The sequence below is a fragment of the Sprattus sprattus genome, assembly GCF_963457725.1.
Source record: "Sprattus sprattus genome assembly, chromosome: 2".
Classification (NCBI taxonomy): Eukaryota; Metazoa; Chordata; class Actinopteri; order Clupeiformes; family Clupeidae; genus Sprattus; species Sprattus sprattus.
The window spans coordinates 8,868,232-8,887,235 of NC_137921.1; the positions used below are offsets into that span (position 1 = coordinate 8,868,232).

Below are 19,004 nucleotides of genomic sequence, written 5' to 3' on the forward strand. Positions count from 1 at the left end.
CCAGTCACAGCACTTGGCTTTGAAGGGAAAAGGAATTTTCAAGATGCCAACCAAAGATGCAAACATCAAAACATTTAAGCCAGAGCAAAAATAAGGGGACATTTCAAGGACAACGACATTGTTTCCATACTGCCAACAGAGTTTGGGAAAAGGCTAATATAGCACGTTGCAACAAAATAACTGCCCAACCATATCATCTGAGCAGTAGGATACAACAACAACAACAAAACTGCCTTCCTTCATCAGTGTTTTGTTGAATAAGGCCCACAACACCTCCAGGAAGTTCAACAGTGGAGTCAGCCTCCCCCTCACCTTACTCATGACAGGTTAGAACACATTCCACTACCAGAGACAACAACAAATCCATCTCAAGATACACTTCAAGAAGTTTCACATATCTCAGTTATAGTTCAGGTTTATTCATGATCCCAACTTCCCAAGTAGTCTGTGTGCGTCTCAGTCACAACCACTGGCTCACTTTTTCAGCAACCTCAGAAAACTACTTTAAAGCTCCTTTGAGAGACCTTCCTCAAAAACCAAAATCCAACAGAAGTGTTGTGGTTGATTTAGCTACAAAGCCTCTAACTCCTGTCTCCACTGGTCTTGTGTGTGCCAGCTGCATGATGCCCACCATTCTGTGCAGGTGTGCTGGGTCCTCCTTCCGCTGTAGCAGGGGTACTCATATCCTTCTTCCCTCCCTGGTGGATCCTCAAGCCTCTGTTGTTGGCTATCAGATCATAAAGATAGTTAAGTTTAAAGGTGGGGCTTATATAGGATCATGTTTCTCCAGTCCTTAGAATTATGAACACATACATGACAAATACCTAAATCTCAGACCTTAGACCTCAAAACAGAACAAAACCATGTGCAGGAATGCTGGGAAACAAATGCTGTATGCTAAGCTGTTCCCTGTTCATTGTTAATGTCTCTGTCTGTCTCAATCTGTTGAGCAATATTTCACATAAATCATTTTTCAACTTACCCATGCATCTTGGCCTGCAGAAGACAAGGGCAATCATGACTACAGTTAGACAAACCAGTGCTATCACCACCACTGCAACGACATGTTGCCGGCCTGGACGAGGTACATAATCTAGGAGCACAGAATCACAGAGGGTCAGACGTGTGCTAATATTCAATTCCATTTCAATCTATTTATATAGCGCCAAAACATTGTCTCAAGGGGCTTCACAGACCCCCCCCCTTACTTAACCAATTTACACGATGTGGGGACAATCTAGATCTGGTGACAATTCACAGCTACTGATGCAACTGAATTCACTCCACACCTAGTTGTGTGTGAACTGTTCTTGTTGAGAATCATTACCTAAAGGTATGTCCAACTTGTTGTCCAGGCTGAGATGCTCAGCCTTACACGTGTACTGGTGGTTCTCTCTTAGTTCCTCTGAGCTGACTTCTAGGCTCTTCCTCATCTGGTAGGTTCCATCTTCGTTAGGTAGCAGCTCCCCTCCAGTGATCTGGTGGCTATCCAAAGGCAGTCCATCTCTGAGCAGGGTCAGGTTGATGTGACGGGGGTAAAACCCAGTGGCCAGACAAGTCACTTTCATTCCACCAGAGTCTGGGAGGGCCTTCTGGAAGAGCCTGACTCTGGGTTTGACTGAGAAAGACATCATATTTAATCAATAATTATAAAGACAATAATAATTATAATTTATTTATCACAAATATCATGAATTTATCATAGTCCTGTTACATTCAGATTTAAAGACAGCAAATTATAAATGACAAGACATGCACATATCACATTACCTTTGACTGAAAATAGAACATAATATTTTTAAACAATACAAATTTGTGTCGTATAATTTATCATAGTCTTGTTGCATTCAATTTTAAAGACATAATGTTTATCAACATCAAGGTATAAATGATATGACATGCACATATCACATTACCTTTTCTCATTACATGTTTCCTGTTGATCTTAAGAAATGTGTGAATTGCTGCAACGCAAATAGGCTCAAAAAATTTGTCGGATAACGATCTCCTTTCCTGTAGAACATCCCAGTCTTCAGACCATCGCATCACTTTTTGAACAGTCTTGTCAGAAATACTTAGAAGTATTTCATCTCCAATATCTCCATTAAAAGACTTTTTGTATATCATCCTCCCAGGTGCACTATTGTCCAGTAAATCACAACCAGATATACTCTGGAGAAAGGAAATTCCTAAGAGAAGGTAAATAAGAAAACACAACATAATCAAGCCATCAACATGTCTAAGAACACAAGCACAATATTTCAGACCTCTGGAAAACCTAGTCAGTGCTTACCGTTTGTGGAATTGTAATGTTGAATAAGTTTATGTGCTTGAGCTCTAATGTTCTTGTGCATATAGGTTATCACAAACATGGTATACATCTGGTCAACAGAATGGAAAATATCCTCTTCACTCATATGTCCTCTTGGGAGAAGTTTTTGTTCATTTGAGGAATAGTAAGCAAGTTGAATATCATCCAGCATCAGCACTGCGCTGAACTCGGGAAAAGGCGTGTCCCCTTTGATGTACGTGGAGAAGTAGAGCAACGAATGGGAACCTGTGAAAATAAAAAGCTTTAATAATAACAAACCTGCCAGGGCATTACACTTTCCAAACAGAGAGGTAATAACTCTGATCACATTTACTCTACTTATATTTCCGGATTTATCCTAAATGTCAGTGGTACAAAGCAAGAAGAAGAGACATTTTCACTTTACTGTTGCGATACGAATGGCTAGTCCTACGCAAGATTTTCTTGAAGAAATTTCCCTGGAAATGTAAAGTTTGCTGCCATGCTGTAACAGCTAATTCTAGGTGTTTGATTTAAAGATCGTGTTTCTTAATACTTAATACTTAAAACAAAAACCTTACACATATGATTTCCATTCTTTAGGATCTAGATTTACATCTCTATTATTATTACTTTTCCACTTGAGACCGTATTCAATATGCTTACCGCTGTCTGGGCTGCACATCGAGTACGAAACAGACATAATATATATAACAAGGCTAATTCCGGTCATCTTAATATTCGACTATCCGTTTCTTTGTTTATTTCTTTTACGTTTGCCGTTCTTCTCTGTATTTCAGCCAGAGTCCACTTGAAACCAAGCTTGGGCGGTAATAGAAGTAGTGCGCAAAGGTGTGTCGCCTCCGTTTCACTTTCTACCTGTCCTCAGTGCCTTCCAGTAGCTCAGCTGAATAACGCATTGACTGCAGTTGACGTCGTGTAGTATTTCCCGTTTCTAGTTTTGTAGCCTAACAGGTATAAAGGCATGAGGTCACTATATGGGGAATTGGGAAACATTATCTTTAAATACATTTTACAATATATTTAATATAATCAGATATAAAACATCGGAAACTTAAAACAAAAAGCTTGTGTATCACTATCAAGTTACTCAAGGAGTCTTTCTATGCCTGTGATTTTAGGATAAATGTTTGTTTATTTTTAAAGGCAACCACTAAGGTACAGCCTTGAGTAAGCGTGCTGACACTGTAGTAAAAACAAGAACAACTTAATTCTGATGAAATCTGTTATAAGGACCATCACTGATTTGGTTGATTTTTAAAATCAGTATTTACTGTGTATGTTAATTGGCTTTTTCAGGTTAAAGACCTCCTTTTGATGGTCGCATTGTGTGGGGTAGCCCTTTTTTGTATGAAATGCCTCCCCCTAGAGGATAAACACGAATTGGACCATGCGTCATTTCATATAGTTCAAATGTATATTATGGGAATCTGCCTCCCCCACACTGTGTTAAAACACCAACACACAAGTGCATCTGTAAGCAGTCAGTCAGTCAGAGGGACACACAGATTCATGTTGTTTTTTAAAGGATTGCCTACTACTTATCTGACCACACTTATTGGAAAGGTTTTACGAGATTTAGTTTTGAGAAAAGATAATTTTTATATTGTATTGGCATGGCATATATATTATTTTGTATTGGCATGGCATATAGTATATTATATTTTATTGGCATTTATAATTGTATTGTATTGTCATAGCCAACCATAACAACAGTAACAGTAATCAGCCAGAGAGGCAAGTTCTGCTTTAATCAAAACCACAGGAAAAATTATCTTTTTGTTAACATGAGACAAAAAACACCTGCGTTTGACCCAGCTGTTGCTCTGGCCTGCATTGCAATGATATGTGCTCTGAGCACCCTAGACATTTTCTACACAAATGACAACTCAAACATTTGTGTTTTGTTTTTCATATCTGTTTATTTGTATCACTTTCTGATTGACAAGAGATACACAACTTACACAAAACTATCTCTTACTGAACTATTAGGCTAAATCAGTATCCAAAGTATCCAAAAGGGCATTTCAATTATAAACCCAATTTGATTTGCCTTATTTGTTGTGTTGGAATGTGATGGAACCAAATTTGACTGTTTTACTGTTGCAGGTGGTTGTTTACATAGGAATTATTGTGTGAGCATAGAAATGCTCATATGGGGGACTGATGGAACCGAATATTGCTGTTTTCATGATGTAACAGACATGAACTAGAAAATGCATTTCCTGAAGGAAATACCAGTGCATGAAATGCAAAAGTTAGGAAAGGAAGAAGAAAAGAAAGAAGAGTGAAAGAATGAAAGAAGACAGGAAAGAAGAGTGGAAGAAAGGAGAGAAGAGAGGATGAAGGAAAGAAGAGTGGAAGAAGGAAAGAAGAAAAGAAAGAAAAGTGAAGAAAGGAAAGAAGAGTGGAAGAAGAAAAGAAAGAAGAGTGAAGAAAGGAAAGAAGAGTGAAAGAAGGAAATAATAGTTGAAGAAGGAAAGAAGAAAAGGAAAGAAGAGTGCAAGAAGGAAAGAAGAAAGGAGAGTGAAGAAAGGAAAGAAAAGTGAAAGAAGGAAAGAAGAGTGGAAGAAGGAAAGATGAGTGGAAGAAGGAAAGAAGAGTGAAAGAGAAAAAGAGAGTGAAAATATTGAAAAAAGGAGATAAAAATGGAGTGAAGAAGAGAGATTGAGTGTGAGAGAAAGTAGACTGAGAGGGATAGAGAGAAAGATGGAGAGATGGAGAGAGAAAAAGTAGAGAATGGAAGGTGTCTTAATGTTCCTAGTTACAGTTAAATTGAGAGGGACAGAGAAGAGGTTCCTTTGATTTGGCGCAGCTGTCAGTGAAGCACAGGTGCAAGCCAGTTTAAAGACCCTATTATGATGTCATAATGGCCCAATGTAAGTCAATGGGAAAATTTCGATTCGTTTTTATTTAATATCTTAAAAAGTATAAAGTTTAGAAAAGTGAAAAATACATAGCATAAGTGTCCTTTACAAGACCTACGCGACAAAGTTTGAATGAAGTTTCTACGTTAAGCGGTTCGGGCTGAATTAATCGCAGAAAAAGGTAACAAGAATAAGAAGAAGAAGAAGAAGAAGAAGCCTAGGAATAACAATACAGGGCATTTCATGCACTGTAACTAACCTTCTTACATATTTGTGTATCATCTGACTCTCGAACCTAAACCCTTTGATATGTACTTTGTCTCACTGAGACCTTTTCCATTAGCATCCAAACCCCTTCCCCCCAGATAGCCTCCTTCCTGCTACAACTTTCTGTAAAAATTATTTCATTCTACTTCTGCCCAATACCAATGAGTATCTAAGTTTTTACTATAGCCGTGGCATTGGAAATATGTTCAGATGTTTCTAGAACAGACCATTCATTCATTGTCCACACGAGCTGTGAAGGGAAACCATAACAAACCCACTTGCCGGGCTACAGTCAGCCAGAGAGGCAAGTTGTGTTTGATGGAAAACCTAAAAAAAAAATCATAGTATTCATATGCAACATACAATATACTAAGCTTGACCCCTCAAGGCTTCCATAACTGTAGATCTGGATTAGTGGCCTAAAAGGCTCAATTACACCGCCCCCCTTCTGTGCTCCTGAAGCAATGTGTTGGTTGGCTGGAGTTGTTCATAGCTTGGTCCGAGTCATTACGTTACTTTCCCATTTACATAGCTAGGACTGTGTACAAACATCGAGAGGGTTTTATTTTAACTCACACTGAACGGAAAGCTAGAGGAATGAAAGGAGCGATTTGCTGAATTTCACACAGAAAACGCAACAGATTAGAACCGTGGACTGCTCCTTTAGCACTCTGAAGAACCCTGGACATTTAGACGGCAACATTCTTCATTTGCTTTGTCCCCTGTTTATTAATATCACACGTTAGCCTACATCCAGGGAACAATGCCATATAAAGACATACCATAGAAATTCAATTAAAAACATTTCATTGACAAATAATAAGAAGTAGCATAGAAGTTAAATTGAAAACATTTTGCTGATCAATAATAAGACATAGCATAGAAGATAAATTGAAAACATTTTGCTGATCAATAATAAAATGTACCACAGAATTAATTTTAAAACATTTTGTTGATCAATATTGCTATTGTATTATATACTGTGGGAACGTGGGTCGATATCTATCCAAAAGTGCCCATAAGTGTAATTTTATTTGCCTTACATGTTCATCCTTCAGTGTTCAAAATGTCAGCGAATTGGGCCAGACTGCTGACCTTTTGATCGATTCACTGAATGCTCTCATCTTTCACAATCTGATCTCTTTATGTGACGTGCGACTTGATGCTTTCTGAAACATCAATAACCAGTGTCTTCACATCAGTTAAAACACTATGCTGGATGTCAACTCAATGTGCCACACAAATCCCTCCACCTGAGCGCAACCTGGGAACCCTCTGGTCTTTATGCTGTAATCTGGCTGCACATAGGAGTAATATAGTCCTGCATAGTAGTAGTATAGTCCTGGAAAAGCATATCATCCGTTTCTTATTATTGGACCTGTCCTGATTCTTCAAGTAAGCTAGTGTTGCCACACTTTAATGGACATCTGATTTTCTGACAAAAGCCACTTTAATATTGGAAAAGGATGATCCAAATATATGAAGCTCTCAGCATGAGAAGTTTCTGGTACAGTCACAGAATTTGGTAAAAAATACTTTTAAACAATCTCTGACATAACATTAAGAGGGTAACCATCAACCATAAAGGCTACAATTAAATGAGATAAAATTGTTCATGAAACCTACAGCATTAAAAGACCACAGATTTCCTTTCTCTCCTGGGTCATAATCTGTATTCTCATTTTTCACTGCCCCTGATTCTGAGTTTCTGTGAGTTTCTCACTTCATTCAAAGGTCACGGCTATGGAAGATGCTTGATCTGATAAGAGAAACAGACTGCCAGTTACAATGGTGAAGGCTGAGCTTCAGGTCAGATTGAATATTAAAATGCCATGGCCTGAATTCAAGATGTTCGTTCAAGAACAGAGGTCACTGATAGCTGCAGCAAGGGAAAACACTAAATATAAATGGAAAACCAGGTTAGAAAATGATTACATCGAGAAGGCCTTCCTGACATTAAGTGTAAGAGGCTGTGTGATGCCAAAGTATGTTAAAGGCAACGCTAATGTCATCTCTCTACTCATGTGTTTAGCCGAGAGGTAGATAAGGAAAGCTCAAGCAATGCACACACCTGTATCTAAGGAATTGGGTAAGCTGTTTCCTCTCATGAGAATAATTGATGTTTAAAATATTCAGTGCAAACAATCTGCATAAAAAACAATCCTGTCACGTCGGTCGGATGTCTCGGGGACATTTTTGTTCATGCAGGTGGGCCGTGGTATGATGTGTCATCGATATGTCCTGGGATACTTGTCCTGAACCTACTTCTCACCTGAAGGGGGATACATAGCTACTGTTTAGAACCAACTTCTTACCTAATGGGGATACATTGCTGCTGTCCAGAACCAACTTCTTACCTAATGGGGATACATTGCTGCTGTCCAGAACCAACTTCTTAACCGATGGGGGATACATTGCTGCTGTCCAGAACCAACTTCTTAACCGATGGGGGATACATTGCTGCTGTCCAGAACCAACTTCTTAACCGATGGGGGATACATAGCTGTCCAGAACCAACTTCTCACCCGATGGGGGATGGATAGAAATGAGCCTAGTGACTAGTGACTGTTTACGGCAGAGATAGTGACACACACACACACTGAATTTTATCTCTGCATTTTACCCATCCAGGGTAGTGATACACACAGTGAAGCACACAGTGAAGCACACTAACCCGGAACCAACTTATTACCTGATGGGGGATACATTGCTGCTGTCCAGAACCTACTTGTTACCTAATGGGGATACATTGCTGCTGTCCAGAACCAACTTCTTAACCGATGGGGGATACATTGCTGCTGTCCAGAACCAACTTCTTACTTAATGGGGGATTGTAACAGTGAGGCTGCCCTTTACCACTGACTACGGTAATACATTCCGTTGCTCAAGCAAACACACTAGACAGCGTGGGGTACAAGCACACGTTTTATTTACACTCAAACACTACCAGCATATTCTACCGTGATTAGGACCACATTGGTAATGATACAGACACCGAACATACTTGGACTGAAAGGCCGTCCCTTCAACCCGTAGCAAACGTTGTACAAGGCAGGGCAGTTGCTGAGTAGCCTACTTGCCGTGAGGTTGCAGGTTGACTTCCAGAGGCTAAGTAAATTATATAATAGGATGTTCTGTGTGTAAACCCATGGGGATTGCTATAGAGAAATGTATTTAGTGATAACGAGTCGGAATAGGTATTTGTTGTTGATGATTGATTTTATTGCGATGTAATGGTTCAGGCCGGGGTAATTGAATACCGGCGCAGAACAGGTCTTAGGGGCGATAAGTCTGAGGGGAACAACTTCCCTCCCCTTTTGACAATAAAGGTGTATTGTTAAGATTGGAGAGCGACAAATGGTTAAGTTGACTTATTATTATTGAGTGTTACTTGTGCAGTTTGGAGCTGAATTTTTTTAGGGACTTATTTATTTATTGAGAATTATTGTTTGGAGTTTTTGTTTCTTTTTGTTTTTCTCCTTTCTGGAGTATTTCCCTGCTACAACGGATATTAAACATTGTAGTCAGGTAGAACACCAGGACAGGTGTGACATAAGGTACTAATGCAATTTAGTTTTTTGCATAAATTGATAGTTTAGGGGTTGTAGACTCAGAATCTGACGGGTGCCACTCCAGCATTAAAAAAATAACTAGATGCACTTTATTGTATAAACCAATAAAAGCTCAAATAAAAGCTCTTCTCATACAGAAATCAGATTTGACAAAAAGAATGGTGAAAAAAAAGTTTAAGTAAAGTTTAAGTTTAAGATAGGATATCACTTTGCAATGTTGTGTGCATGACTGCTGTTTGCTCCGTGCCCATCCTCTGGGTGGCAAGAAACACGGGTAAGTTCTAACAACGCTCTTGATGAGTAGTAAAGATATGAGATACTAGATTTAATAATGTTGTTTTTAATTCAAAGTGCAACAGAGGTGTGTTTAATGAGCTCAAAGTGCGTGCCATACAAGGCACCTCACACACACACACACACACACACACACACACACACACACACACACACACACACACACACACACACACACACACACATATTAAAAATAAATAATAATAATACATTTTATTTTTAACGCACTTTTCATTCATACACACACACACACACACACACACACACAAACACACACACAATCACACACACATACACTAACACACAAACACAAACACTCATGCACACAAACACATGCACATACACACACACACAACACACACACACATACAAACACACACACAAACACACACCCACTGAACTGCTCTGATTTCCCTTAAACCACACAGAGCTCCTTTAATGTGTACTTCATACATGCACCCTTGGTTTGGAAACTGGCTCACTTCACTTCATTTGTGTGTGTGTGTGTGTGTGTGTGTATGAATGAAAAGTGCGTTAAAAATAAAATTAATTATTATTATTAATTATTATTGTGTGTGTGTGTTTGTGTATGTGTGTGTGTGTGTGTGTGAGGTGCCTTGTATGGCACGCACTTTGAGCTCATTAAACACACCTCTGTTGCACTTTGAATTAAAATCCTATCTTAAACTTAAACTTTACTTAAACTTTTTTTTTCACCATTCTTTTCGTCAAATCTGATTTCTGTATGAGAAGAGCTTTCATTTGATACCACACATGATGGGTTTATACAATAATGTGCATCTAGTTCTTTTTTTATGGTCAAAAAGGGGGCGTGGTACCCAGAGCGGCACCCGTCGGATTCTAAGTCTACAACCCCTAAACTATCAATTTATGCAAAAAAATTGCATTAGTACCTTATGTCACACTTATGCCCACATTCCACAAAGTTCAACCTGACTATTGGCCATTTTCTACAAAACATCGCAGCGAGGCCGGCCCTGCCACAGGGATACACGTCCAGAACCTACTTCTTACCTGATGTGGGATACATAACTGCGTTAATATAAAACTAAATCGATTAATTGACATGAGCCATAAAACTGCAAAATCAATAATGAACCAAAATCAACCCTGTCAGCCTCCAGCCCAGTCCCCCGACCCTGAACAACGAGTGCTTCACCAAGCAACAAGGCGGCATGGACACAATAACTGACATAAACGTACTACTTCATGAGAGTATTACCTACTGTAAGGAGGAGGGCTAGGGACTGGCTACACACACATTACCTACTGTTGGAGACTACTGGAGATTCGCTACACACACTACTTAACTTCTTGGGGAGTGTTTAGTGTGCATCTCATGACCCATTCACACCAAAACCATGGGGTTACAATGTTAATGTAAATTGAGCTGATCTCTCTAATAATAATAATAATACCTTTATTTTATAGTGCGCTTTTCAAGTACCCAAAGTCGCAAAATCTCATGAAGAGACAGCGGTCACCATCTCTGATGCATTTCTCTCTGATTAAGCAAACAGAAGCTGGAGAGGCCTGAGGTCACCTGAAATACAAGTGTGTGATTTCCAATTATACTGATTGGAACTTAGAGGAGAATAATGCCCCCACCTCTGACTGACTGGACTGGTCCTGTAGAGTGAGACCTAGAGCAACCACAAAAGCATACTGGACTACCAGATCAGGGCATCTGCATAACACACATAATATTAGGCACATATCAAGCACAGCTGACAAACTGTGTAATCCCAGCCTCTGGAGTTGAGGTCAATCTGTGATTATATGACACATCTACACATTGTAGTCTGAGATCAGTGAAGTCAGCAGGGCCATCACCAGAGCGGCACATCAATGAGCACCATCCACTGCAGCTCCTCCTCATCTTCAGGGGATAAAGATGTTTGTCTGGCAGGGAGATATGATTTATGCTGACAAAACATCACCTGAACTGGCTGTGGGAATCCCCCTTTTTCAGCTAGCAATGATTGTTGAATCTGATTTCCTGCTAATAGATAATGAATGTCAAATAGAAAAAACACGATCACACAGAAACCATGCCTCTTTTAAATACAGACATACTTAGATACCAACAGACACACCACTGAACCATACATACACATTATCTCACATATATTAACCCCTCATATGCACACACAAACACACACAGACACACACAGACACACACACACACACACACTGCTCCTAGAATTTAATGACAAGATAAACCTTGAACAATAACCTTAACCGGCTGTAGGAATCCACCTTTATCAGCTAGCATTGATTATTGAATCTGATTTCCTGGTCATAAATAATGAATTGCAAAGAGAAAAAACACATTCACACAAAAACCCCTTTGCATCATTTTAAGTCCTCTTACTTAATTTTATGAATCCAAACTCAAAAGCCATTCACCCAGTCACTACTATATAGACCACCAGGCCTCTACACTGAATTTTTATCCGAATTTTCCGACTTCTTGGTTGTAAACTCTGATAACATCCTCATAGTGGGAGATTTTAATATCCACATGGACACATACAAAAAACCCAAAATCTATAAAACTGGGCTACAGACGTACAGCGTATGTTGTACCGTGAAAGAGTGCGACAGATCCCATGTCAGGATCCTGCTCTGTCTGTTTTGTGTTTGCCCTTTTTTGTCACGTGTTTCTTGCGTGTGTTTTCTGCCATGTGTTTCCCTGGGTTTGTTTATCAATGCCATGTGCTTCTTTGTGTTGTTCTGAACTCCGCCTCCACCTGCCTTCCACCATGTCATGGTTTTTTCCTTCCCCTACCAAACCTGCCTTGTTAATCACCTGGTTTGTTTCCCTAATTGGTTCCTGCTGTGTCTTGTTCATCAACCTTGTTTTAGTTCACCTGTGTCTTGTTAGCTAACCTTGTTTTCAGTTCACCTTTGTCCTGTTAACTAACCTTGTTTTCAGTTCACCTTTGTCCTGTTAACTAACCTTGGTTTTAGTTCACCTGTGTCTTGTTAATTAACCTTGTTTGAGTTCACCTGTGTCTTGTTAATTAACCTTGTTTGATTAACATGTGTCTTCATGTCTAGTTCCCCCTCTGTTATTTAAGTTCAGTCTGTCCTGTGTTTCTGTAGGTTCGTAACTAAATGTTAGTCTTCAGTCCAGTTGGAATGGTGAGCAACTCTGTCTTCGTGGTGCTTTTGGAATACTTTTGGAGTTTTTGCCTGGATCTTGTGTGTTTATGTGTGTATTCATCCGGTCTGCGGTTGGGTCCTTTCCCTGCTGAACTCTAACATCCCGGGTACAGCGACCGTCACCAGCCTATCCGGCACTGTTGTGCACCCTGCCACCCTTACAAAGCTTATGTCTAAAATGTCCTCATGTACCAAACCAAACAAAATGCTAAATGCCAGCATACCTAAACATATTTAAACACATGCAAAAAACCCAAAATCAATAAAACTGGGCTACAGACAGCGTTTGTTGTACCTTGAAGGAGTGCGACAGATCCCGGGTACAGCCTATGGCGCGTGTTGCGATGTCACCAGCCAATTGGGCACTGCTGTGCACCTTGCCACACTTACAAAGTTTATGACTAAAATCTCCACATGTACCAAACCTAATTAAATTCTCAGCTATTCTCTCATACACCTAGCCAGGCAGCCTCTCTCTCTCTCCCTCTCTCTCTCTCCATTTATATCACATTGCTAATGCCTATAATAATACTGATAAAATGACCATATTGCCTGCTGCTGAATTGACAACCTAAAAGTATCTCCTTATTTGTTTCCCAAATTGATGTTGACTAACAAAAATGTTCTCTACTGTTCACTACTCCCAGTCAAACTCTACCCACTCACTCTGATGACCACACCTCGAGCACCCACATCACACTACGATGGAGAGAGAAAAGGAGAGATTAGGAGGTATGATCCATAGTGAAGTTTGTCTTCTGGTTGGCATTGTCTTCATAGGCCGCGATGTCTCCTCAATGAGCCTTACTCCGTTCTCTCAACACTCGTAGCGGTCGGTTTCTCTGAAGCATTCTTTCTTCAACACAGCACACTTAAAGTCAATAGAATACACAGCTTAGCAGCTTCGGTGTGAATTTCAGCATTCTTGTCAGGGTCTTGCTGATTACTTGTGTGTTAATGAAGGTGGCTAGAATGTGATGTATGGAATCCTCCTCCACAAGAATGTGAGTTGAAAGCATATGAAAAACAACTAAATCTAACAGTTCCTATTCTCCTTACCCCTGTAACAGTAACCCTATGAGCACAGTGTACACCCACTAAACTGGTCTTGTATGTATCATGTGGTATATACCACTGGATGTCTGTATATATACAGTATTTTTTCCATCTACCAAATGCATGCCGTGTACAACACTTGTTGTTTCCCCTTCTGCAGCACAACCCTCCCCATCCCCCACTTTCTATCTCCACCCGGCTGACCTCAAGCAGATGGGCCCCCCCTTAAGTGCCGTGATTCTTCTTAAGGTTACTTCCTGACTAACAGGGAGTTTTTCCTTGCCCCTGCTGCCATTGTGATTGCACTAAGGGGTCCAGGCTCTGTAAAGCGCCTCGAGACAATTGTATTGTTATGGTGCTGTATAAATAAAATTGAATTGAATTGAATGCCTCCTTTACATACAAACATACTGTACTTAGAAACCAACAGACACACCACTGAACTATTTAACACATTATCTTACATATATTCACCCCTCATACGCATACACGCACACACACACACATACGCACACACACACACACTGCTCCTAGAATTTAATGACGAGATAAACCTTGAACAATAACCTAAACTGGCTGCAGGAATTCCCCTTTATCAGCTAGCATTGATTGTTGAATCTGATTTCCTGGTAATAAATAATAAATCACAAAAAGAAAAAACACATTCACACAGAAACCATGCCTCCTTTACATACAGACATACATAGAAACCAACACACACACACACACACACACACACACACACACACACACACACACACACACACACACACACACACACGCACACACACTGCTCCAAGAATTTAATGATGAGATAAACCTTGATCAATAACCTGAACCGCCCTTATTCAGCTAGCAATGATTGTTGAATCTGATTTCCTGGTCATAAATAATGAAGACGGCACATGCACTCCCACTCAACTATGTAGCCAGGCCACAGAGTATATATTTGACTGAAAGAACAAGCAGAGGGTCAGAAGAGAGAAGAATCGTCCAGTTTCAGCATGAAGACTTCTGGAGCTCTACTGGTGCTGCTGTGCTGCTATTTGGCTGAGACGCTGGTCAGAGGAGAGACCACCAGTGAAAATGACATCACTCACCAGGGCCACTCTGGTGAAGCAGAGACCAGAGAGAATGACATCCACACTGTGCTGAGAGAGATCAGCGCACTGATGGCGGAGCAGAGAATGGAGCTCAGACACACTAAGACACAAATGGGGGCCATGGAGACCAGACTGAGAGCCAGTGAGAATAAAGCAGAGACCAGACTGAGAGCTAGTGAGAACAAAGCAGAGAGTATGGAGACCAGACTGAGAGCCAGTGAGAATAAAGCAGAGACCATGGAGACCAGACTGAGAGCCAGTGAGAATAAAGTAGAAGAGCAGAGAGCTGTCATGAAGGAGCTGAAGGAGAAACAGGAGGAGCAAGCAACAGCTGTTAGAGCTGTAGGAGGCAGTGTGAGGAGGGAGAGAGAGGAAAGGAGGGTGTCTTTCTCTGCCTCAATGAAATCATATAGTATGGAGAATTTTGGATCCGATGAAATGCCAGGCAAACTGATCTACGAATATGTCATCACCAACATTGGATATGCCTACAGCCCCCATACAGGTATGACTGTTAAGACACAGCCCAGATTCAAACTGTAGGAATCATACTTCTGTCATGCTAACATCATTGATATTTTGTATAATTATTTTTAAAAGCTATATTCTCCTTCTGCTGTAGGTGTCTTCACGGCTCCAGTGAAAGGTGTCTACTTCTTTAATGTATTTGTGTATGGAGCCGGTAAATATAAAAAGAGTACAGGAGTCTCTCTCTATAAGAATACAGGAGTCTCTCCCCATAAGAATGAAGAACAAGTTGTCATTGCTAAAAGTCAACAGCCAACCGACTCTCTCAGCACCTCTAATGGAGCTTCTCTGCTGCTGGAGAAGGGCGATGAGGTCTATGTGAAGTTGTGTGACGACTCATGGGTCCGTGAAACCACTGAGCGTCACACCACCTTTTCTGGCCACCTGCTCTTCCTCATGTGAGGGAAGCAGTAGACTGATGTAAAAGTTATGTTGGGTGTGGAGTGTAACTAGCAGTGAGACACAGACAGAATGGAACACACTCCTCTCCTTGTTTCCTACATGGTCACTGGGTTGGTCTGGGCAAGACTTTTAGTGTGACATAAAGTTAATTATCCTTGATTGCAATCCATCTATTGTGCTGTCTGTTGACATGTTAAAGGTGCATTAACATGTCAACAGACAGCACAATAGATGGACCTACTATTAGTTTGTCAGTGTAAAACTGAAAAAAATAGTAATGAAATATGCTTTGTCAGGCTTTGTCTTTGTAAATCTGTCTATTACAAAATAAAATACATCTTTAATGACTAATTCAAATGTATTTGTTACAACACACTTGCATTCATATTTGCCATGGCTTTCAAGCCACCTGAAGACATCCTGCATAACATTACAGGTATATACTAACCATGTTCAAAATAAGGGACTATTAGGCATTATTGTCATGTCATCCAGAAATAAGAGCAATTGCTGCTGTTTAGTAAACTCAGATATTAAACTGAAATCATTATGGGTCCATTCAACCCTGCCCCTGCTTTCACCCCTCTAGCATTGGGGGTTCACATTCACCCCTCTCAGCTTAGCACTAGCTCCTTTAGCATAATGCATTATACATTAGAAGTACCGAGAAGACATTCAACATTACATTAAGGGACTGTCTATATTCAAATGATTCTCGTTTTGGCTTCAAGATGTCATATCCATGAAAGACAGGGGAGTGTCACACTCCCGAAATTCCAAGTAGCTGCAATATAGTGTGTCAGGACCTACACTCAATAACTAATTGAAGTAGTAGTAGAAGTAGTTAGTTAAGTCAAGTCAGGGAGGAAAGGTATAGGACAACCCGAATGTAATAGTGAGGGTAGGCAAATGCATGATGAATTCAGAAATAAATATAATCTGAGACAGATATAAAAGGGAAATCCAAAATCTTAAATTGCTCCTCACAGTCCTCTAGCTGTCGATTCAGTGTTTACACTTTTAAAAAGCTCTAGTGTCCGTAAACAGTCCTGGCTCTGTAAATGGGAAACATAGTGGTTCAAAACTATAAACAATCTCTGCCAATCAACACAGTGCTTCAGGAGCAAGGAAGGGAGAGGTAAAATTGTATTGGCTGTTGAGCACATATCAACAACCATTCCCATGGCATCTTTTATAGGCTTTTAGTCTGAAACAAATGTATCCAAATGTAGAGATAAATTACTAAAAGTAGACTTGCATTTCCTGGAGGAAAAACGAGTTTTTGTTAAGCAAAAAATTTATATTTTTACATTAAAATCAAATATAAAGTAATACATTAGAAAGCAAAGCTATTCTGCCACCCCTAAACGCCCTGCGTAAGTTAGGCAGATAGACAACTCCTCCAATCACCACGCTGAAGAGGTTTCTTAGTTCAACTCTGTTTAATATTGACTGGACGTAAAACTGCAAGAAACACATGTGACGCCCCGGCTCCGCTATGCCGTTAGGGGTTACGCCTCTTCCTACCACTCTGTGGTTCTATGTATTCATGTCAGCTTGTTATGCTATGTTCAACCTCTAGGAGGAACTGGTGAGCACAAGCTGTTGATGATGAGGGGCAGGGCTCCATGCCAATGGCCATCCCTATATAGAGGTGTCCCGGGAACCTCACACCAGAACTCTCTTCTGCTCTAGCTGGCTATGAAGGATTCTCATTGCTTTAATTATATGCATTACACATAGTCTTCCGTCCTGACTAACATGACACTTTACTTTACCGTCCATCTCACTTACTGACTATTGTCTTGTTGTTGTTAATAAATGTTAATTGTTTAAAACGTACCCGACGGTGTCCTGTCGTCCCTGTGTTATGGCTACTCTGAGCTAAGTAGCCATCACAGGTGGGGGCTCGTCCGGGATTTGAACCCGGGACCTCTCGCACCCCAAGCGAGAATCATACCCCTAGACTAGACTTATTTTCTGACACACCGACCTGTACCAGCGTGATTGAGAATGACATCGATGTAGGAGATGCGAAACCTGTTCGTCAAAGGTTTTATCGTGTCTCACCTGACAAGCGGAAAAGTCTTGACTCCTCTGTGCAATATCTCCTTGATAATGGATTAGCCGTACCATCGTATTCCAGCTGGGCTTCTCCTTTTCTGCTGGTTAAGAAATCTGATTCTTCCTTCAGATTTTGCACAGACTATAGGAAGGTTAACACGGTGACAAAAATTGACTCGTTTCCGTTACCACGAATCGAAGATTGCGTTGACCAGGTGGGTAGTGCACGGTTTGTCAGTAAATTTGACTTGCTTAAGGGTTATTATCAAGTGCCATTGACTCCAAGGGCCCAAGAGATTTCAGCATTTATAACATCGTCTGGACTTTACTCTTATACCAGGATGAGTTTTGGACTGCGCAATGCCCCTTCAACATTCCAACGACTCATGAATAGAGTTGTTGGAGGGTTGGAAGGTTGTGCCGTGTATTTAGATGATGCAGTGTGTTATGCAGACACCTGGGATACACATCTGAGCCGCATTTGTGCATTTTTTGAGCGGTTGCTGGAAGCAAATCTCACCGTAAACCTTGCAAAATGTGAATTTGCACAGGCTACTGTGGTTTACTTGGGCAAGGTGGTAGGCCAGGGGGTGGTGCGGCCTGTGAGGGCAAAAGTGTTGGCCATTGACAGGTTTCCGACTCCCGCTACCAAGAAAGAGTTGATGCGATTCCTGGGAATGGCTGGTTATTACAGAAATTTCTGTTCAAACTTTTCAACAGTTGTTGCCCCATTGACCAATTTGTTGAAGGGTAGTGTTAAGTATGAGTGGTCCTCTGAATGTCAAAAAGCATTTGATAATGCGAAACTGTTGTTGACCTCTGCTCCGGTTTTGGCTGCCCCAAGACTGGAACAACCTTTTTTGCTACAGGTTGATGCCAGCCAAGTTGGTGCGGGCGCTGTCTTGTTGCAAAAAGACAACACTGGGGTGGACAAGCCAGTGTGTTTTTTTTCACGCAAGTTCAATAAACATCAATTGAACTACTCTACGATTGAGAAGGAGGGTTTAGCGTTAATATGGGCTCTTCAACATTTCGATTTTTATGTGGGGGGAGGTTTACATCCTGTGGTGGTGTTCACAGACCATAATCCCCTTACATTCATCCAGTCTCTCCAAAATTCTAATCAGCGTTTAATGCGCTGGGCACTTTTTCTGCAACCTTACAGACTTGACATTAGGCACATCCGTGGCCGGGAAAATGTAATGGCTGACGCCCTTTCTCGAGCCCCGGAGGAATGAATGAATGTGTTGATCTGTCTGTCTGTTTTTTGTCTGTCTCATGTATTATTCTGTTTCAGCTGTCCCGTTGTCTGGCGCCGGATATATGGGAGGGTTGGACGGTAGTAAGACCA

General features: G+C 40.7%; 1 protein-coding gene across 1 annotated transcript in view; it reads right to left on the reverse strand.

Moving 5' to 3' along the window:
• Positions 1-581: 581 nt before the first annotated feature.
• The window catches only part of LOC308380648 (major histocompatibility complex class I-related gene protein-like), a gene marked incomplete at both ends in the record, with an annotated part of 47,471 nt that continues 29,048 nt past the window's right edge, over positions 582-19,004 (reverse strand). The window contains one exon of the mRNA XM_080858055.1: positions 582-727. Coding sequence (XP_080714181.1) covers positions 582-727 — 146 coding nt within the window. The remainder of the gene's footprint in view (positions 728-19,004) is intronic.